General features: G+C 36.0%; 1 protein-coding gene across 1 annotated transcript; it reads left to right on the forward strand.

Annotated features, from left to right (window-relative positions):
- Window positions 1-265: 265 nt before the first annotated feature.
- On the forward strand, window positions 266-17,131 carry LOC106130389 (lysophosphatidylserine lipase ABHD12-like). The gene is made up of 10 exons (XM_060952094.1): window positions 266-345; window positions 781-902; window positions 4,595-4,708; window positions 4,897-5,025; window positions 8,144-8,236; window positions 12,769-12,903; window positions 14,486-14,634; window positions 15,593-15,760; window positions 16,269-16,402; window positions 17,015-17,131. The coding sequence occupies exons 1-10, from the start codon at window positions 338-340 to the stop codon at window positions 17,052-17,054; spliced, it is 1,092 nt and encodes a 363-aa protein (XP_060808077.1). The 5' UTR covers window positions 266-337; the 3' UTR covers window positions 17,055-17,131.
- The last annotated feature ends 385 nt before the right edge of the window (window positions 17,132-17,516 follow it).

Below are 17,516 nucleotides of genomic sequence, written 5' to 3' on the forward strand. Positions count from 1 at the left end.
TAATTGTAATTTGAACTTTCGTTAGAATTTGAGTCACAGCCACACATTTTTTTATTTCCTAACTGTTTTGACTTCAGAGTATCCACTTAATTATAACGTCAATGGTTTTTTCATATTTAGTATACAAAGAAGTTTTTGTACCTACACTTTCTTCTTTGACACATATGTCTTCTCACATTTGAAGACGTCAATAACTAAAATACCTATTTCACAAAAATATGCAAGTGTTCTAAATGTTTATTTATAAAACCATAAAATTCCAAAAAAAAATATCTTAATGAAATAATAATGCATAAAAAACAAGGCGAGCTGTTTAGGGAACCGAAAATAATAAAAAATGATTGGGTAAGTCTTATAATTAGGTAATTGGTATGGCTTCGTTTTTTTCTTTCGACAGGTATGGCACGCGCGACGCCGTTCTTACCGCGCTATAAAATATCGCCGTCCCGTTTCACGTCATAATAAAAAGCGAGACAGAGATTATTTATTATTAAACTACATCTCTTCCCCATGGATGTTGTAAACGGCGACTAAGGAAATAGACGCATTCTAGTGCAGCTTTTACCATGACCTAACATACGAAAGATTCCCCTGTAATAGTAGCGGAGGTCAGGCGGGAGCCGCCACCTAAACAATAAAACGCCTGACCGTTTAAAATAGCAAAAGTTACTATCGTAGGTTTGCTGCTGCAATTTGTTTCAATTTATAAAAGGCATAATCCATGAATTATGCTAATAATGAGTTATGCTAATAATAAAATCAAATGGATGATGAACCCAGGATAATTCTGATGACCGGTGCGTCGGTGACCGCTAGCTTGCTGGTGGTGCAAGTGGCCGTGTTGCCTCTACTCTTCAAATACAGCAAGTGTGTGCAGAGGAAGATCGTCTTCTCCAATTGTAGTAAGCTTTGTACTTCATAACTTCACATAAAAACAAACATGCATATAATCACGTCTAATGTCCCTTGCGGGGTAGACAGAGCTGCCCTGCAGCACCTAAAACGCAGTAAGAGAAAAAACGCGGTTTCGAGAAAACCGCGAAATACTTTTTGATGCTTTATTTTATATTATTATTTTATATAATTTGATGAAATGTTTTTACTACAATGAATAACTGATATCAAAGATTGAACTGACATCAAAAATATATGTAACATTTTGTTTATTTCCAAAATATAAAAGTTTTTTTTTAAACAAGGCCTATTACGTGCTATTACTGCATCCAAAAATGTAAACATATGCAGATTAAAATGCGGCAAAAAAACCTAGCACTGCAAATATTTTGATTTGTTTGCAGCGTTGCAGACTAATTTGCAGCAAAACGTTTTCTTTACTGCATTTTAATTTGTATCTTGAATATGCGTGTAGTAATGAAATACAGAAGTCTACTTCTGTCCTCTTGGACATGGAAGTGTGGCGGATACATCATCAACAAGAGTTTAGCTCTTAAATTAAATTGAAATGAAACAAGGAAACTTCTTCTAAGAGTTTTGGAGTCTCAGGATTCACTGTAGGTATTGATGCAGGTAGAACCTCGGAACATTATTAATTTTGTAATGTAACCAAATCTTTACTTGAATAAGACTCTTCTTCTAAGGGTTTTGGAGTCTCAAGCTTCTCTGTAGGTATTGATGCAGGCAGAACCTCAGAGCATAATAAGTTTTGTAATTCAACCATATCACTATTAGAATAAAAATCTATTTCTTTTAAGGGGTTTGGAGTCTCAGGTTTTTCACTGGTTTTTGGTTGGATAAGCTGTTTGAGTTGGGATGAGAAATTAGATGAATCGTTTTGTTTTATGTATTCATAGGAATTGCTGTATTCAAAGTTAGAGTACCTATTTGATTTTATTAATGTCTTGCAGTGTTATATAATGAGACCAAATTCTTTTATCATCGAGTATTTTTGTTGAATTCAGACTATTTTCTTTGTCTTCACTGGAGCCCGTAAGCAAAGGAATCATTTTCAAAATATTTTTGGACCTGGCACTCATTTTCCTAGTTGCATATCTGTAAATAATCCATACCAATATTACAAATGTGAAATTGTGTATGTTTGTTCGTCTTTCACTTCGAACGAAGCGATGGATTGGTGTGGATTTTTGTGTGGAAATTGGAAGACTGGCGAATGACATAGGCAACTTTTTCAACGCGGGTGGAAATGCGGGCAACAGCATAAAGTCTTCATAAAATCGATAACTTAATAGTTTTAGTTCTGTTTTTTAATAGTAGGCAGTGACCATAAACAAGTTATTTACAAAAATTTCATTTTTGGCACAAGCTTTTATCATCAGGAAGTGTGTCATCTCATGGGTATACACGGTGATTTTGTCATCGTTGCGGAAATTTTGTATATGTTATCGGCAATCTGTATAATCAGGTATTCTATACATGACTTAGGCAATGTATAGAATACCTAAAACATCATGTATGAAACATTATTTATTTTATACTCTGCCTAGGCATTCTATACAATACCGAATGCTTTCTACGCTTGAAGTTTCTCTATGTGGTCATAAAAAAAAAACTTAAACCGACCTAGCTTTTTGTCCTTCAAGTTTCTCTACGTAATCATTAAAAAATATCCCAAACCTACCTAGCTTTCTGCTCAGTTTAACATTGACAAATATAGATCACGATCTATTTATTTGACACATTGCCTGTGAAACAATAGGTACTCTATACAATATCTAGGCATTGCATACATTACCTAGGTAAAGAATGTAATGAACAATAATATTCATAATATTTCATACATTGCCTGAACGCCCCAGGTATTCTATACATTGTCTAGGCATTGTATAGAATACCTGTATTATACAGATTTCCGGCAACATATACATGCTCAGTCCATGATACTGAACAACTTTTACTATGGGGCCAACCTCGATATCACGAAAAAAAAATCAGGTGTTCCATATAAAACTAAATACCTAACATGACCAAAATGTATGGAACAGCTGATTTTTTTTCGTGATTTCGAAGTTGGCCCCATAGTAAAAGTTGTTCAGTATCATGGACTGAGCATGTATACAAAATTTCCACAACGATGAAAAAATCACCGTGTATCCAAACAAGCTTTTAAAAAGTTTCTAGATAAAGTATTTTATTTTAGGGATAAATTGTTTACCGAGTTAGGGATAAATACGGGGTAGTGATTTATAAAAAATACTATAGCTATTAGTACTAGCTGCGACCTGGGAATTTCGGGCTAAACATTAGGTAGGTACCTATCATGTTATTCCAGGTTATATTCTACTCGTGTACCAAATTTCATTACAATCTATCCAGTAGTTTTTGCGTGAAAGAGTAACAAACACACATCCTTACAAACTTTCGTATTTTTATTATAAGTGGGTTATAATATGGCTACCTTAAGAATCCCGAAAAAATGTAATTTGCGTTTTCGCACCGACGCGCTGCGTACGGTAGGCAACTGCTAGAGCGAGAAAAAAGGATACGTATCCCGACAAGAACGCAGTAAATTAGGTATCGTTTTAGAGTAAAACAGTCTTATTTGTATACGTAACTAGTTGAAATGCAGTAATAGATAATATTACTGCGTTTTAATTATTTTATACTATTTTGTAAATTTAGATTAGTATTGACTATACTGCAGTAAATAAAAAATATACTGCGTTTTAAAAAGTAACGATCGCGATCAAAAACGTTTTAAACAAAACCAAATAAGGTATTTTGATTTTGCTGCAAATTAGTTGGTATTTATTTCAGGACCTACTTTATGAATACTAAATAAGAAACCGTATTCAACTCTTTTGCTGCATTTTAATAAGTAATTCATATAATATTTATAAATGCAGTAAAAATCCTTACCATACAAAAATGTATTACTGCATTTTAATATACATGCATTAATATTTATTTAGGTATACATCAAAGATTTTTTGAGGCAGAGACGATATTCACTGCGTTTAAGGTGGTGAAATCATGGAACCGCGTAAACGTAACTGCTCTTACTGTATGTTAGTTAGTTTTCAGTGTAATCTGAAATGCGATTTTGAGTTACTGCAATCTAAAAAATTGATTTTTTTATCTTAAAAATCCTTGTATTAAAAAATCTGTTAAATCACATTGCTCCTTATGACGTACGCTATAAAGTTCAGTATTTAACACAAAACTCTTAAAATGTCTATTACTGCGTTTTAGGTGCTGCAGGGCAGAGAGCTAACAACCTTGAATAGACTAAAAAAGATGGAATTGAAGTTTTAATTGTGACAGGTTGCTAGCCCATCGCGTACAAGAATCCTAAGTGCAGTTTGTTACGCCGCTTCTTACTTTACTATTATGTTGATTTGTTATGTTGACGTCATTCAGTGATGCCATTTATCCTATTTTGAAAATAAATCTATTTTCTTCATAGGCCACACTCAGATTGTGACAGGTCGCTTGCTCATCATTACGTGAGTGACATTTACAATTTAGTTTTTTAAAATAATAAACGTCCATATTATGCATAACTCGCTATTCATCTGTCTGTAACGCTTTGATAAACCACTTTTCATTTTTAAGAAATTGTGTATGAATATCTATATCTAAGATTCTTTACAAACTCTTAAGGAGCATTGTTCAACAGTAAACTATCCACGTAATTTGGACTACGAGAACCCATCGAGTTGCAACGTGGTTGGAGGAAGGAACTTCAGCATCCAATTCAACTCTAAAGCTGACTCGTGTCCAATAAAAATAGGTCAGTATATGTAGTTTGTTCCGCCGCTCCTTCTACACATGCGCTTTGGAAGCGGTAGTAGTTATAATTAGATTTAAGTGATGTGACGTCAATAAGTGATACCTTGTATTCAATTTTGAAAATAAACCTATTCTATTCTGTTCTGATTGTATGTAAGTAAAGTTGGAAAATACATCATTTTTCCGCAGGTGTCTGGCACATAGTGCCGTGCTGTCTGTTCCGGGAGGTGTTTGTCATCAGGGACTACACTACCATCGACCCAGCCCTGCACCAGGAGTTGAATAAGACGAGAAACCCTGTGGTCTTGTACTGCCATGGTCGGTATACAAACTCTTTTTGTTCTTCATCCTCCTGACGTTCCCGGCGTGTTTATTAAGGGCCATCTACAAAAATCGACGAATTTAACGCCATCTAGAAAAATACAACGAAATTAGCACCATTTACGGAAAGCAACGAATTAAATTGACGGCGTCTGTGGCTCAGCGGTAGTAAGCTTGTCTGTAACACCGGAGGTCCCGGGTTCGAATCCCGGTCAAGGCATGATGAGAAAAGAACTTTTTCTGATTGTCCTCCCAGCCAACACATAAGCCAGATAATAGCGAAAATATACCACAATAAGCAGTGTCAAGCTTTATTAATTATGTATTACAGCTGACGTTATGGCTTAATTTTGAATAAGAGAGTTCTTAAATTAAAATAATGTTGTAAGCTTACTAAATTCTGCACAAAGTTCTTTCTAATAGTAAATTCTGAATAATAATCAAGAGTAGTATCTGCTAAACAAGCGATATTCAAATAAAAGTAATTGAAACAGCTATTATCTGCACATTAGCTGAAATTTTTGCATTGACCTGTATAACATTTTAAAGCAAAGCAGTTAAACAGCAAAACGCTGAATATTAGACGAAATACTTTCTTTAAGCTGTATAGTGTACAAAATGGTACTAATTTATTCAGATGCTGAATAATTTAGATGTTTTCTTCTTTACACAGCTAACTTCGGCAAAATTGAAAATAAACTCCTTGTTTTACCAAACTTATAGCGCAATAAGCATACAATTGTCTTTATGTTAAACTTAAAACAATATCAGTTACAAATGTGGGTATCTTAAGCAGCAAATAACTGATTAGTTGAAGATATCGTATGTTTATATCCAGATATTTCACCATTTTGTGACAAAATCAACAATATGCCTCCTCAGAAAAATAATAACAAAAGAGTAAATAATTCATAGAAAAAAAGAAAGAGAACGGGAGGAATAGGAAGAAAATGTTCACGAGAGTATGTAAAGATAAAAAATAGTATCTGTACAGTAATAGAAAAGAGTTTAACATCTGATACAAATGGGCCCGGGCCAAGTGCGACCAACACAGTTGAAGAGGGTTCTGTACACGATGATTATGCATCACCATCAGGATTTGTGATTCAAACACATAGACTGGGTCCAACTTTAGGTGCAGATAACGAGAGTTATATGTGTGACAACTTTGCATCTAAATCACGGACTGTACAATTTGATAATGATTCAAGTTCTACTGATTTGGAAGAAAACTCGGAATTTAATAAAAATTTAAATTTTCTCAATAATCTCAGAGAATGGCCAGTGAGTAAAAATATTTCTCAAGATCATCTTCAAATATTCATGGATTTATTTTCTAAAAAAAAGAACCCTAAAAAGCTGAATAAAAGTATACTGTTTTATGTAATTTAAGACCTTTTGCTGATAAATTATAATTATTGTACTTTAAACCAAATAATTTCTGGATATGTAGTAGTATGTGAACTATTATGCAAAAATAAGCAAAATAATCACTGATATAAACACTTTAATTCAAATTGGCCTTCCGCCATTAACTGACGTTCGACATAAACCTATTTTTATAAATCCTCAACATTTACCTTATGAAACACTTTATTTAGTGAGTAGGAAACATTATCAGTTATACAAAATATGATTCTCATTACTTTCTGGGACTGAAATTTGATAAAAAGTAAAGATCATTTAATTTAAATATTATTTCACATTTGTTTACTTTTTTAAATGTAGCTTTATCTTGAGGCGCTCAAAAAATGTATAATGATCATGTTGATAATTCACAGTAAAGTGCCATGCGTTTATATAATTCACCTTAAACTTACTTAAAATGTATGAAATCATTTACGCTATTATATATCGGCGACCATTTACAATATTTTGAATTAAGTGACACAAATTAATCCCGTCACAATAAAAAATACTTTTTACTTGAATAATTTCTTTGTAAAACAACTCCAAAGATCGGAATTTTGTATATCATTTGAATATCTAAACTCACAAATTAACAACTGCATAAAAGATGTATAATTTCTGGACTAGAGAAAAATCAGAATTTATGCAGAAGATATTCAGTGTGTTGTACATTTATTCAGCTGCTATGTGGCTATTAATCAACTGTTAACCAAATTGAAGCAAGATATTTTGTGCCCAAATTGCTTGAATATCACCTGTATAAGCGCTTACACAGAAGTTATACAAATACTTTATCCAGCTTAAAGTTAAAAGATTGCTTTTACGCAAAATTTATACAGCTATATTGTGTTGGCTGGGCTGGGTCTTGGATGTTTATCTATATAGAAATTATTATAAAATATATTATCGTTGAGTTCTGTAACACAAGTTTCAAACTTACTGCGAGGCTAACTCAATCAGTGTAATTTGTCAAAAAAAATAAAAAAATTGCCGTGTGATTCCCGGCACCAATATATCATTTCCCGTGGATGTCGGTAAGAGGCAACTAAGGGATAGGCTTTTAAACTTGGGATTCTTATTTTTAAAGCGATGGGCTAGCAACCAGTAACTATATGAATCTCAATTCTACGAGTATTATAAAGCCAAACAGCTGAACGTGGCCTGTCAGTCGTTTCAAGATTGTTGGCCCTGTCTATCCCGCAAGGGATATAGTCGTGACTAGGTATATGTATGTATGTATGCAACGAATTAAACGCCATTTACATAAAGCGACAAATTTAGCGCCACTCACAAAAAAACAAGGTTCGCAAATCTCACGGGATATGTCCCTATGTCCTTTTTCAGACTCTTAATTATATATTAGTGATATCATAAGAAGATTAATTCAGAAGATAACCCGTGTAGAGGTGACAAACAAACAAATACACTCACTTTCACATTTATAATACTTATAAATTGGAATGGGATTAACACCATATAGGAAGTATGGTTATTAAAGTTATTTATTCCTACAGAAGATAGAAGGAGAAAAGAGGAGGAAATAATCAGTTTAAAATAATTATATTATGAACATAAAAATGAAGAATCTATTACAATAAAAATTATTTTTGACATATCTCTAACAAACAACATCATGGCAACCGTTGCTATGGCGAAGTTGCCAAGAAGGTTGCCTACACACCAGTATTCTTCACTATGCTTCTAGGCAATTCTAATCACCGGGCGTCTCCTCATCGGTTGCAGATGTACAAGGTGTTCCAGCGACTCAATTTTCACGTCATCACCTTCGATTATAGGGGTATGTATGTTTGTTTGTATTATTTTTGCGCAGAAATTTACACAGTTACAAGGAATAGTAAATAGTAATAAACACTTGCAATGGCGGACTTGTCCCATGGAGGGATCTCTTCCAGTTAACCGACAAACCTAACATACACAATTACCAATTGGGGAGGTTTCTACAAACGTCCCAAATCAATTTAAATCAAAGTATTTTTAAGGAATAGAGCTATCTAGAAAAGGCTAAATAAGAAAATGAGAGTGACAGGATAAGAACAGCGTGATAAGAGAATATTGTGATATTCTAATACAAAAAAGAATAGAACCACTCCACCTCTTTCCCATAGATTCTGTTAAAGGCTAAGGGGTAGGCTTATAAACTTGTGATTCTTCTTTTAGGCGATGGGCTAGCAACCTGTCTCTATTTGAATCTCAATTCTATCTTAAAACCAAATAGCTGAACGTGGCCTATCAGTCATTTCAAGACTTTGATTTTGGCTCTGTCTACCCCGCAAGGGATATAGTTGTGATCATATGTATATGTATGTATATTCTATCTTAAAGCCAAATAGCTGAACGTGGCCCATCAGTCTTCCGCAAGGGATATATCCCTTGTCGTGATCATATGTATGTATGTATCTATCTATCTATCACCTTAAAAACAGAAGGCCAAGTCTATTTACCTCTCCTTTTGTCACCACTTATTGTGACGTAATGACTAGATACTTACCTACTTAGTTATTAGATAACATGCCGCAATAAACGGTCACACAGCCCGTTAAAGGAGGTTAGTTTATGTTAGAGTTAACGGTTGAGTCGGTAAGGAAAGCGTATCTACCTACGCGTAGAAGCGCAATCGGGTAAAAAAAAAGAATCCCAAGTTTACGCGCCTTTCTCCAACCGTTTTACGACATCCGTGGCGACGAGATGGAGTCGTACGTTTCTTATTTTGTCGGAGTCACACGACACTACGAAGAGTAATTGTTACTTAGAAATTAACATGGTGAGCATAGTTTGGCACCGCTGAGTCAGACACCATACCGCGAACCTTGTATTTAGCAATAACCACCTTTCTATCCGCCGACCAAAGAAGATAATATTATGGAACTCCCGGTAACTGATAAATCTCAAGTGAGGTTGAAACGCTTAGCGTTTTATGGTTTTACGACTAGCAAAAAAGATTAGGTGCTTTTTTTTTTACTGACGCCTCGTCCGTTGCCAAATTTCAAGTAAATACCTCAAGATCTGTTTTTTTTTATCGACGGACGGATCGTGACGGTTTACAGGGATAAAACGTATCTATCCAAGATGTCGCCCCAGTATGTAACGTATAACTTCATACTAAATTTCGAGTAAAGCGTGTACAGATATACAGATAGACAGAAAAGAAAAATAAAACTGCAGATTCGTTATACTTATGTATCAAAAAGATGGATAGATAAAATGTTTATGTATTCGACAGTGCTACAAACACAAAACAAATATAACAATAACATACATACATATCCTCTATGGGGTAGACAGAGCCCACAGTCTCATGAAGACTGAAAAGCCACGTTCAGCTGTATACCTTAATGAAAAAAATGAGATTCAAATAGTGACTCTTTTTTTCAGGCGATGGGCTACTGTACCAGTAGCCCATCGCCTGAAAAAAAGACACCCAAGTTTATGAGCCTAGCTCTTAATCGCCTTTTACGACATCCATGGCGTCGAGGTGAAGTGGTCTTATTTTTTTTTCTATTTGTGCCGGGAACCACACGGTAACATCTCTTACTTGTATGTTGACACACACTTTATAAGTAGGATAACTGCTTCTCAGAAATGAACATATTATATTAGGGGAGGCTGGCACCGCTGAATCAGACACCTGACCACCGGTGGCGATTCCTGGTGTTTATAATTGGGGTGGCGCCAGCTATTGTTATACAGGGTGACTTTTAATTCAACTGCATTAACTTAACTGTTAAGTGTACCTACTCATCTAAAGGATATTTAAAAACGTTAAAAGAAAAATATCGGTTCATATTTCAGAAAGTACGAAAAAAAAAAAAAGTATCAAAATTCACGATCCTAAATATGTCATATCACCCCGGCCGGCGGAAAAGCGACGCGCAAGATTCAGAGGTCAACGACACAATTCATTCAGCTGAGCGATCTCGACAACTCTGTACTTTACTTGATCTTGATACTAGAAAAATAATTTATTTTTCAGACATTTATTTACATGTTTAGTTTTAATTTATTTTTGTAGTATTGGTCTTTAATAAAGCGTGTGACGTTGTTTTTGAGGGTTTTTTAAATGTGAAAATAATGGCGTTTATTTTAAATAAAAATAGGCTCAAACGGCTCAGAAGCATGGGTATAGTCTATGTTTAAAAGGATGCAGTTGTTTTAAATGTCACCCTGTATAGGGTGTAGTGTCAAGTGCGCAAAACCTGAAAATCGTTTCTTCAGACAGTCAATGTGAACAACTTTCAGTCTTTCATTAAGGAACCTACAATTTGAAAACGCAAAAAAAATCATACAATTTGACATTTTCATTTTTGTATGAAATAGCTAAAATATTTTCATGTCTATTATTAACTGATTACGAAATGAAACGTCAATTAAATCAATAGAATAGAATAGAAAACTTAACAAACACTATCGCAAATCTCGAACGAACGCGGCGACAAACGCGGGTCGCGTTCGTGATAGAAGCCCGCAGCGCTCGTAAAGTGCAATTATACAATAATTGTCCTGTGTCTAAATAATTAGGTTGTTAGTATACAATTTTTTACATTTTATTTAATGCTTATAAATTACTAGCTGTGCCCGCAACTTCGTCCGAGTGGAATAGTTATTTTGGGCATCATTGAAGCCCTCAAGGATGAAAAATTTTCCTCGTTTTTTTCACATTTTTCATTATTTCTTTGCTCCTTATAGTTGCAGCGTGATGTTATATAGCCTAAAGCCTTCCTCGATAAATGGTCTATTCAACGCTAAAATATTTTTTCATTTCGAACCTGGAGTTCCTGAGATTAGCGCGTTCAAACAAACAAACTCTTTAGCTTTATAATATTAGTATAGACTGTATGGCGGCGCCGTACGCGCCATCTTGGAGAAATAACCACTGCTGAACGCCAACCTTGAATTTAGCAATAACCACCGCCGCTTTGCCGCGAGCAAAAAAAAGCGATGTTGAGGAACTCCTGGAAACTGATTACCTACTTTAAAACCTCAAGTGATGATGAACACTTCGCATTTTATGACTTTGCGACGAGCAAAAACGGTTTTTTTTTAAACTGACGCCTGACGACCTTGTCAAAGAAATTTTACCGCGTCGAATATTTTATTTGCATTTCTGCGTAAATCGGAGAAATGCAAATAAAATATTAGATATGACAGTTTTTTTTTATTATTCTTGCTAAAATTACCGGGAAACAATTTCTCAGTTGCTGGTAAGATAATAAAAAGGATAAAGAAGGCTTTGGAGGAGACTAAAAAAAATTTCGCTGGTTGAGGCAAAAAATGTAAATACCAACATGTTTTTAAAAAAAAATTGTTTGTTTGTTTGTGTGAAGGTAAATTCTTTCGAAATACATCACTCGGCATGAAAATTATGAAAATGATTCTGCTTGTTCATCCTTTAGTTTTTTTCTACGAAATCCACATACGTAATAATAAATGTTCATATTCTAAGTATATCTAAATCTATACGGTACGGATAAAACTCTATCTACCTATCTCTGAGATCCAGTATTCGCCTTTAACGACATCCATTCGAACCACGTTTGATGTCGTAAAGGGCTGAGAAAAATAGGCTTATAAAATTGGGATTCCTCTTTTAAGCGAAGGGCTAGCAACCTGTCACTATTTGAATCTCAATTCCATCATGAAGCTATTTAGCTGAGCGTGGCCTTTTCGAGATTGTTGGCTTGGTCTACCCCGCGAACGATATGAACGTGACTATATGTTAGCATGTATTAATTACTGTGTGATTGTTTGGCGGACAGCGCACAGCCGAAACCGTTGGATGTAGAAACTTGTTTAGCATGTAGTTTCCTTATAAGGTGCACTGAGGGGACTTTCCCGAAATTCCCATAGGAACGTACTCGATCGCGCTGTGGTAAAACCATTTATTCGGTCCATGATAATACATACCTACATACATACATAAAATCACGCCTCTTTCCCGGAGGGGTAGGCAGAGACTACCTCTTTCCACTTGCCACGATCTCTGCATATGTAGTAGGTACGTGTCATCCATGATAATACATACATACATACATACATATGGTCACGTCTATATCCCTTGCGGGGTAGACAGAGCCAACAGTCTTGAAAAGACTGAATGGCCACGTTTAGCTATTTGGCTTAATGATAGAATTGAGATTCAAAAAAATGACAGGTTGCTAGCCCATCGCCTAAAAGAGGAATCCCAAGTTTATAAGCCTATCCCTTAGTCGCCTTTTACGACATCCATGGGAAAGAGATGGAGTGGTCGTATTCTTTTTTGTAATGGTGCCGGGAACCACACGGCACTGATCCATGATAATACTGATGTTGAAGGTTATGGAGACTCAACACACGTGCGGCCAACGGAGCGTGGGGTGGTGGAAGACGCGTTGTGCGTCTACGCATGGCTCATAGACTCTTTGGATCATGAGAACAGGCCGCCCGTCATTATATGGGGACATTCCCTTGGTAAGTGCCAAATCAATCAATACATAGAATAAAATAGTAAAATATTTTTGTCTGATGAAATCGAGCATGTTACAATACAGTTTTTGAAAAAATGATTATAATAACGATAAAGTGAGTTTATTTATTTGTTTTTTTTTTGTTACTTCAACACAGGTTATCCATTAAATTAACCTTTTTAAAACATCACGTACTTATAATTATATTAGGCCTATATCATATCACCTATATCATTAAGCCTAACAGCTGAACGTGGCATGTCAGTCTTTCAAGATTGTTGGCTCTGTCTACCCCGCAAGGGATACCGACGTGATTATTATAATATAATTATTACATTATAATTGACAGTCTGAAGCGTGATTATTGCGAAAAAACCTGTATTCTTTCGTAGGTGACGCAAAAATCGTCGCTTTTTGTAGGTGGCGTTTAATTCGTTGCTTTTGTAGGAGGCGCTGATGGCGCTAGATTCACGCGGGCGAATCAGCGGATAAAAGCTAGTATAATATAGTATAATATAATATATTATAGCTAGTATTTTGACGGCCTCTGTGGCGCAGCGGTAGTACGCTTGTCTGTGACACGGGGGGTCCCGGGTTCGAATCCCGGCCGGGGCATGATGAGAACAGAACTTTTTCTGATTGACCTGGGTCTAGGATGTTTATCTATATAAGTATTTATTATAAAATATAGTATCGTTGAGTTGGTATCTCGTAACACAAGTCTCGAACTTACTTCGAGGCTAACTCAATCAGTGTAATTTGTCCCGTTAAAAAAAAAACAAAAAAAAAATAATAATATATGTACTTTTGGTAATCATTAGAGCAGTGAAACGTGGGAATAAACAAATGTATAGTGAAAAGATCGGGAATTAGTATACACCAAAGAAGACAGAAGGAGAACAGTGGAGAGAAATAATCAAATGAAAAACACTGTATTTTTGGAAATCAAATAAATATATTTAACAATAATAATTTGATATTTTTTTGCTCACCAAAAAAAGTCATGGCTACTGTTACGAGTAGGTACTATAGCATACATACCCATGCATATGTATGCCAGGTGCCGTGTGGTTCCCGGCACCAATACAAAAAAGAATAGGACCACTCCATCTCTTTCCCATGGATGTCGTAAAAGGCGACTAAGGGATAGGATTACAAACTTTGAATTTTTTTTTAGGCGATGGGTTAGCAACCTGTCACTATTTGAATCTCAATTTTCACATTTAGCCAAATAGCGGATCGTAGCCTATCAGTCTTTTCAAGACTGATGGCTTTCTCTACCCCGCAAAGGAAATCGACGTGACTATATGTATGCATGTATGTATGTAATCATCTTTAGGTGTAGCTGCTACCAGCTAATCTCGTGGCCCAGATGGAGAGCCCGACGCGTTGGTACTGGAAGCACCATTCAATCATCTCACTGACTCATCTACATTGACTGATTGACTGATATCCCGCTTTAGGTACAGCTGTAGCAGCCAATCTCGTGGCCCACATGGAGAGCCCGACGCGTTGGTACTGGAAGCACCATTCAATCATCTCACTGACTCATCTACATTGACTGATTGACTGATATCCCGCTTTAGGTACAGCTGTAGCAGCCAATCTCGTGGCCCACATGGACAGTCTGTGCGCGGAGCAGCGCGTGTCGTGTCAGCCGCAGCCCGACGCGTTGGTACTGGAAGCACCGTTCAATAACCTCACCGAGGAGATTGAGAAGCATCCATTTTCCAAGGTTAACATTTTGTTCACTTCAGTGTAAGTACATACATATAGTCACGTCTATATCCGTTGCGGGTTTGAAAGGGCAAACAGTCCCAGAAAAACCGAAAGGCCACGTTCAGCTGTTTGGCGGGGAAGCTCAAAATATTATGAGCTTCTGCGTGCTTAGGAATATTGTCACAGCTACTTGAAACTCTGCCTTTGGTACGAGTATGTAGCAGTCTCATAGAATTACTGCTACCTTTTTAAAGGAATACCGTGCACATTCATCATCCACTGTGCTCTAAATTTATTTTAAAAATATTTAAAAACCTTGTGGAAAATATAACTAATTTCGGCAATCGCTGCACCTATTCATTATGTTTATTGTTTATTTACTGTAGTTTTTATATATGTTTATTTTATATTTTGTGTAGGTATAAATAATAAATATATTAGTTTGACCCCAAGTAAAGTGCTCTGTCAGACCCAATGGTTGACTGGTAAATAATGCTTCTAGCATTAAGTCCGCCAATTGTGCTATACATTTGTATTTTGTACAATAAAGTTTAAGTAAATAAAAAATGTTACTATGTAGTTTATTAGATACAATACAAAATGACCAATAATTACACTAACTTTAAGTCGTTGATTCGTTTGGAGAAGCAAAAGTGATTATCAGCTATTATATTATAAATATACTTGCATCTTTATTAAGCGATAAGTACTTTCTTTATCAAGTAACTATTGACTTTATTACATTAATAGTAAGAGAAACCTGTCATTGGCCTTATAATAGCATTAGATTAATACTGTATTACTATTTAATGTACACGCTGTTGGTTTCTTTAATAAAATAAAATAAAATGAGATGAAATGAGATGAAATGAGATGAAATGAGATGAAATGAGATGAAATGAGATGAAATGAGATGAAATGAGATGAAATGAGATGAAATGAAATAAAATCAGTTCTTTCTTTCGCACCCTCAGTTGGTCTCCTGGCTGCCCTACTACAAGGAGACCTTCGTGAAGCCGTTCACAGCGTCATCAGAGTACGCCTTCAACACCGACCAGTACCTCACAATGGTTCCGAAGCTGCCCATCCTGATTCTACATTCGAAGGGAGACAGGGTCGTGCCTTACGAATTGTCTGTTAAGGTAACTTAAATGATGTTTCTAAGGTTAGTATCACACTCAAATGTAGATTTCATTTGAGTGTGATACTAACCATACGAGTAGACCATTCACTATTGAGTCATTGATCAAATAGGAACTGATTTGGGTGAGAGATAATTTAAAGATCCATAGAATTACTACAACCTTTGATGATTACAAATGATGGGTCATCCTAATTTGATATTTTATACATACATCAATATGGTCACGTCTATATCCCTTGTGGGGTAGACAGAGCCAACAGTCTTAAAAAGACTGATCGGCCACGTTCAGCTATTTGGCTTAATGATAGAATTGAGATCCAAATAGTGACAGGTTGCTAGCCCATCGCCTAAAAAAAGAATCTCAAGTTTGTAAGCCTATCCCTTAGTCGCCTTTTACGACATCCATGGGAAAGAGATGGAGTGGTCCTATTCTTTTTTGTATTGGTGCCGGGAACCACACGACACTTTATTTTACTGATATTTTATTACACACATATTTTATACAGTTGCACGAAGCAGTTGCTCAGTCCCGGGCTGCCGACCCCGAGGCCGCTCCCCTGGTCTTCCACTCCTTCGAGAGAGGAACCGGCCTCGGACACAACAACCTGTGCGAAGCCCCGCAACTGGATGACATCATCAGGTGATTTGAAATCTAGATACAGTGCCGTGCGGTTCCCCCGGCATTTTAGAATTGGACCACTCCCTCGCTTACCAATCGATGTCGTAAAAGGCGACTGAAGGGATAGGCTGATAAACTTGGGATTCTACGTTTAGGCTGTCACTAGTTAAATCGCGATCCAATTATTAAGCCATACACCTAAACGTGGCCCGCAGTATTTTCCAGACAGCCATTTTGTCTTTTTAGTAACATACATACATACATAAAATCACGCCTCTTTCCCGGAGGGGTAGGCAGAGGCTACCTCGTTCCACTTGCCGCGATCTCTGCATACTTCCTTCGCTTCATCCACATTCATAGCTCTCTTCATGCAAGCTCGGCGGTTTCGGGTACTTTTGACCTGACCCTTTACCAGGACGTCCTTAATTTGATATCAATTTATAGTAGCACATTATAGAAAAAATTTGATTGCGTAAAATTTTTCAAATTTAAACAGCTATTTTTATTTAAACAGCTGAACGTGGCTTTTCTGTCTTTTCGAGACTGTTGATTCTGTCTACCCCGCAAGGGATATAGACGTGACTATATGTATGTATGAGAGTATGTATGTAAAAATTTTTCATATGTTTTCAGAAACTTTTTAACACAAATCGGCGTGCCGCCAAGTACTTGAGATAAGACATAAATTTTCTAAAAATATTGATGTATAAACCTTATCATAAACACAAAAATAAAAATGTTTGACTTCAGTACAAAATCTTTTAATCAAATACCCAAAGTGTAAGGATTCTTGACTTTATAATGAATGTATTAGAATCTATTTTTGGATACGTTCCAGCGAGATACATCTCTGGTCATTATTTAATTATACAAATTGAAGGCAATATATTAACTGTATTTTTTTAAAAAGATGATTTTAAACGCTACAATTTTTTACCAGCCAGCAATAAATCTTTTGAATATTAAAGGCTGGCCGCGCACGGTAGCGGTAAGAAAAAAATCTATGGTGGCAGTGGGGTCGTCAACTGTTTGGTATGTCCTATCTGACTTTAATAATGACTTTACCAACCTTCCGATTAAGAGACGAATCATAGGTGAGGGCGCCGCTCTCACCTTTGCCTTTTCTTGAAGCGTA

The sequence above is a fragment of the Amyelois transitella genome, chromosome 27, assembly GCF_032362555.1.
Source record: "Amyelois transitella isolate CPQ chromosome 27, ilAmyTran1.1, whole genome shotgun sequence".
NCBI classification, from domain to species: Eukaryota; Metazoa; Arthropoda; class Insecta; order Lepidoptera; family Pyralidae; genus Amyelois; species Amyelois transitella.

Bases quoted from the DNA above. Each gene is read 5' to 3' on its own strand.
- LOC106130389 (XM_060952094.1), top strand. The intron at 4,709-4,896 runs GTCAGTATATGT...ATTTTTCCGCAG, and splicing joins CTCGTGTCCAATAAAAATAG to GTGTCTGGCACATAGTGCCG. The intron at 8,237-12,768 runs GTATGTATGTTT...CTGATGTTGAAG, and splicing joins CATCACCTTCGATTATAGGG to GTTATGGAGACTCAACACAC.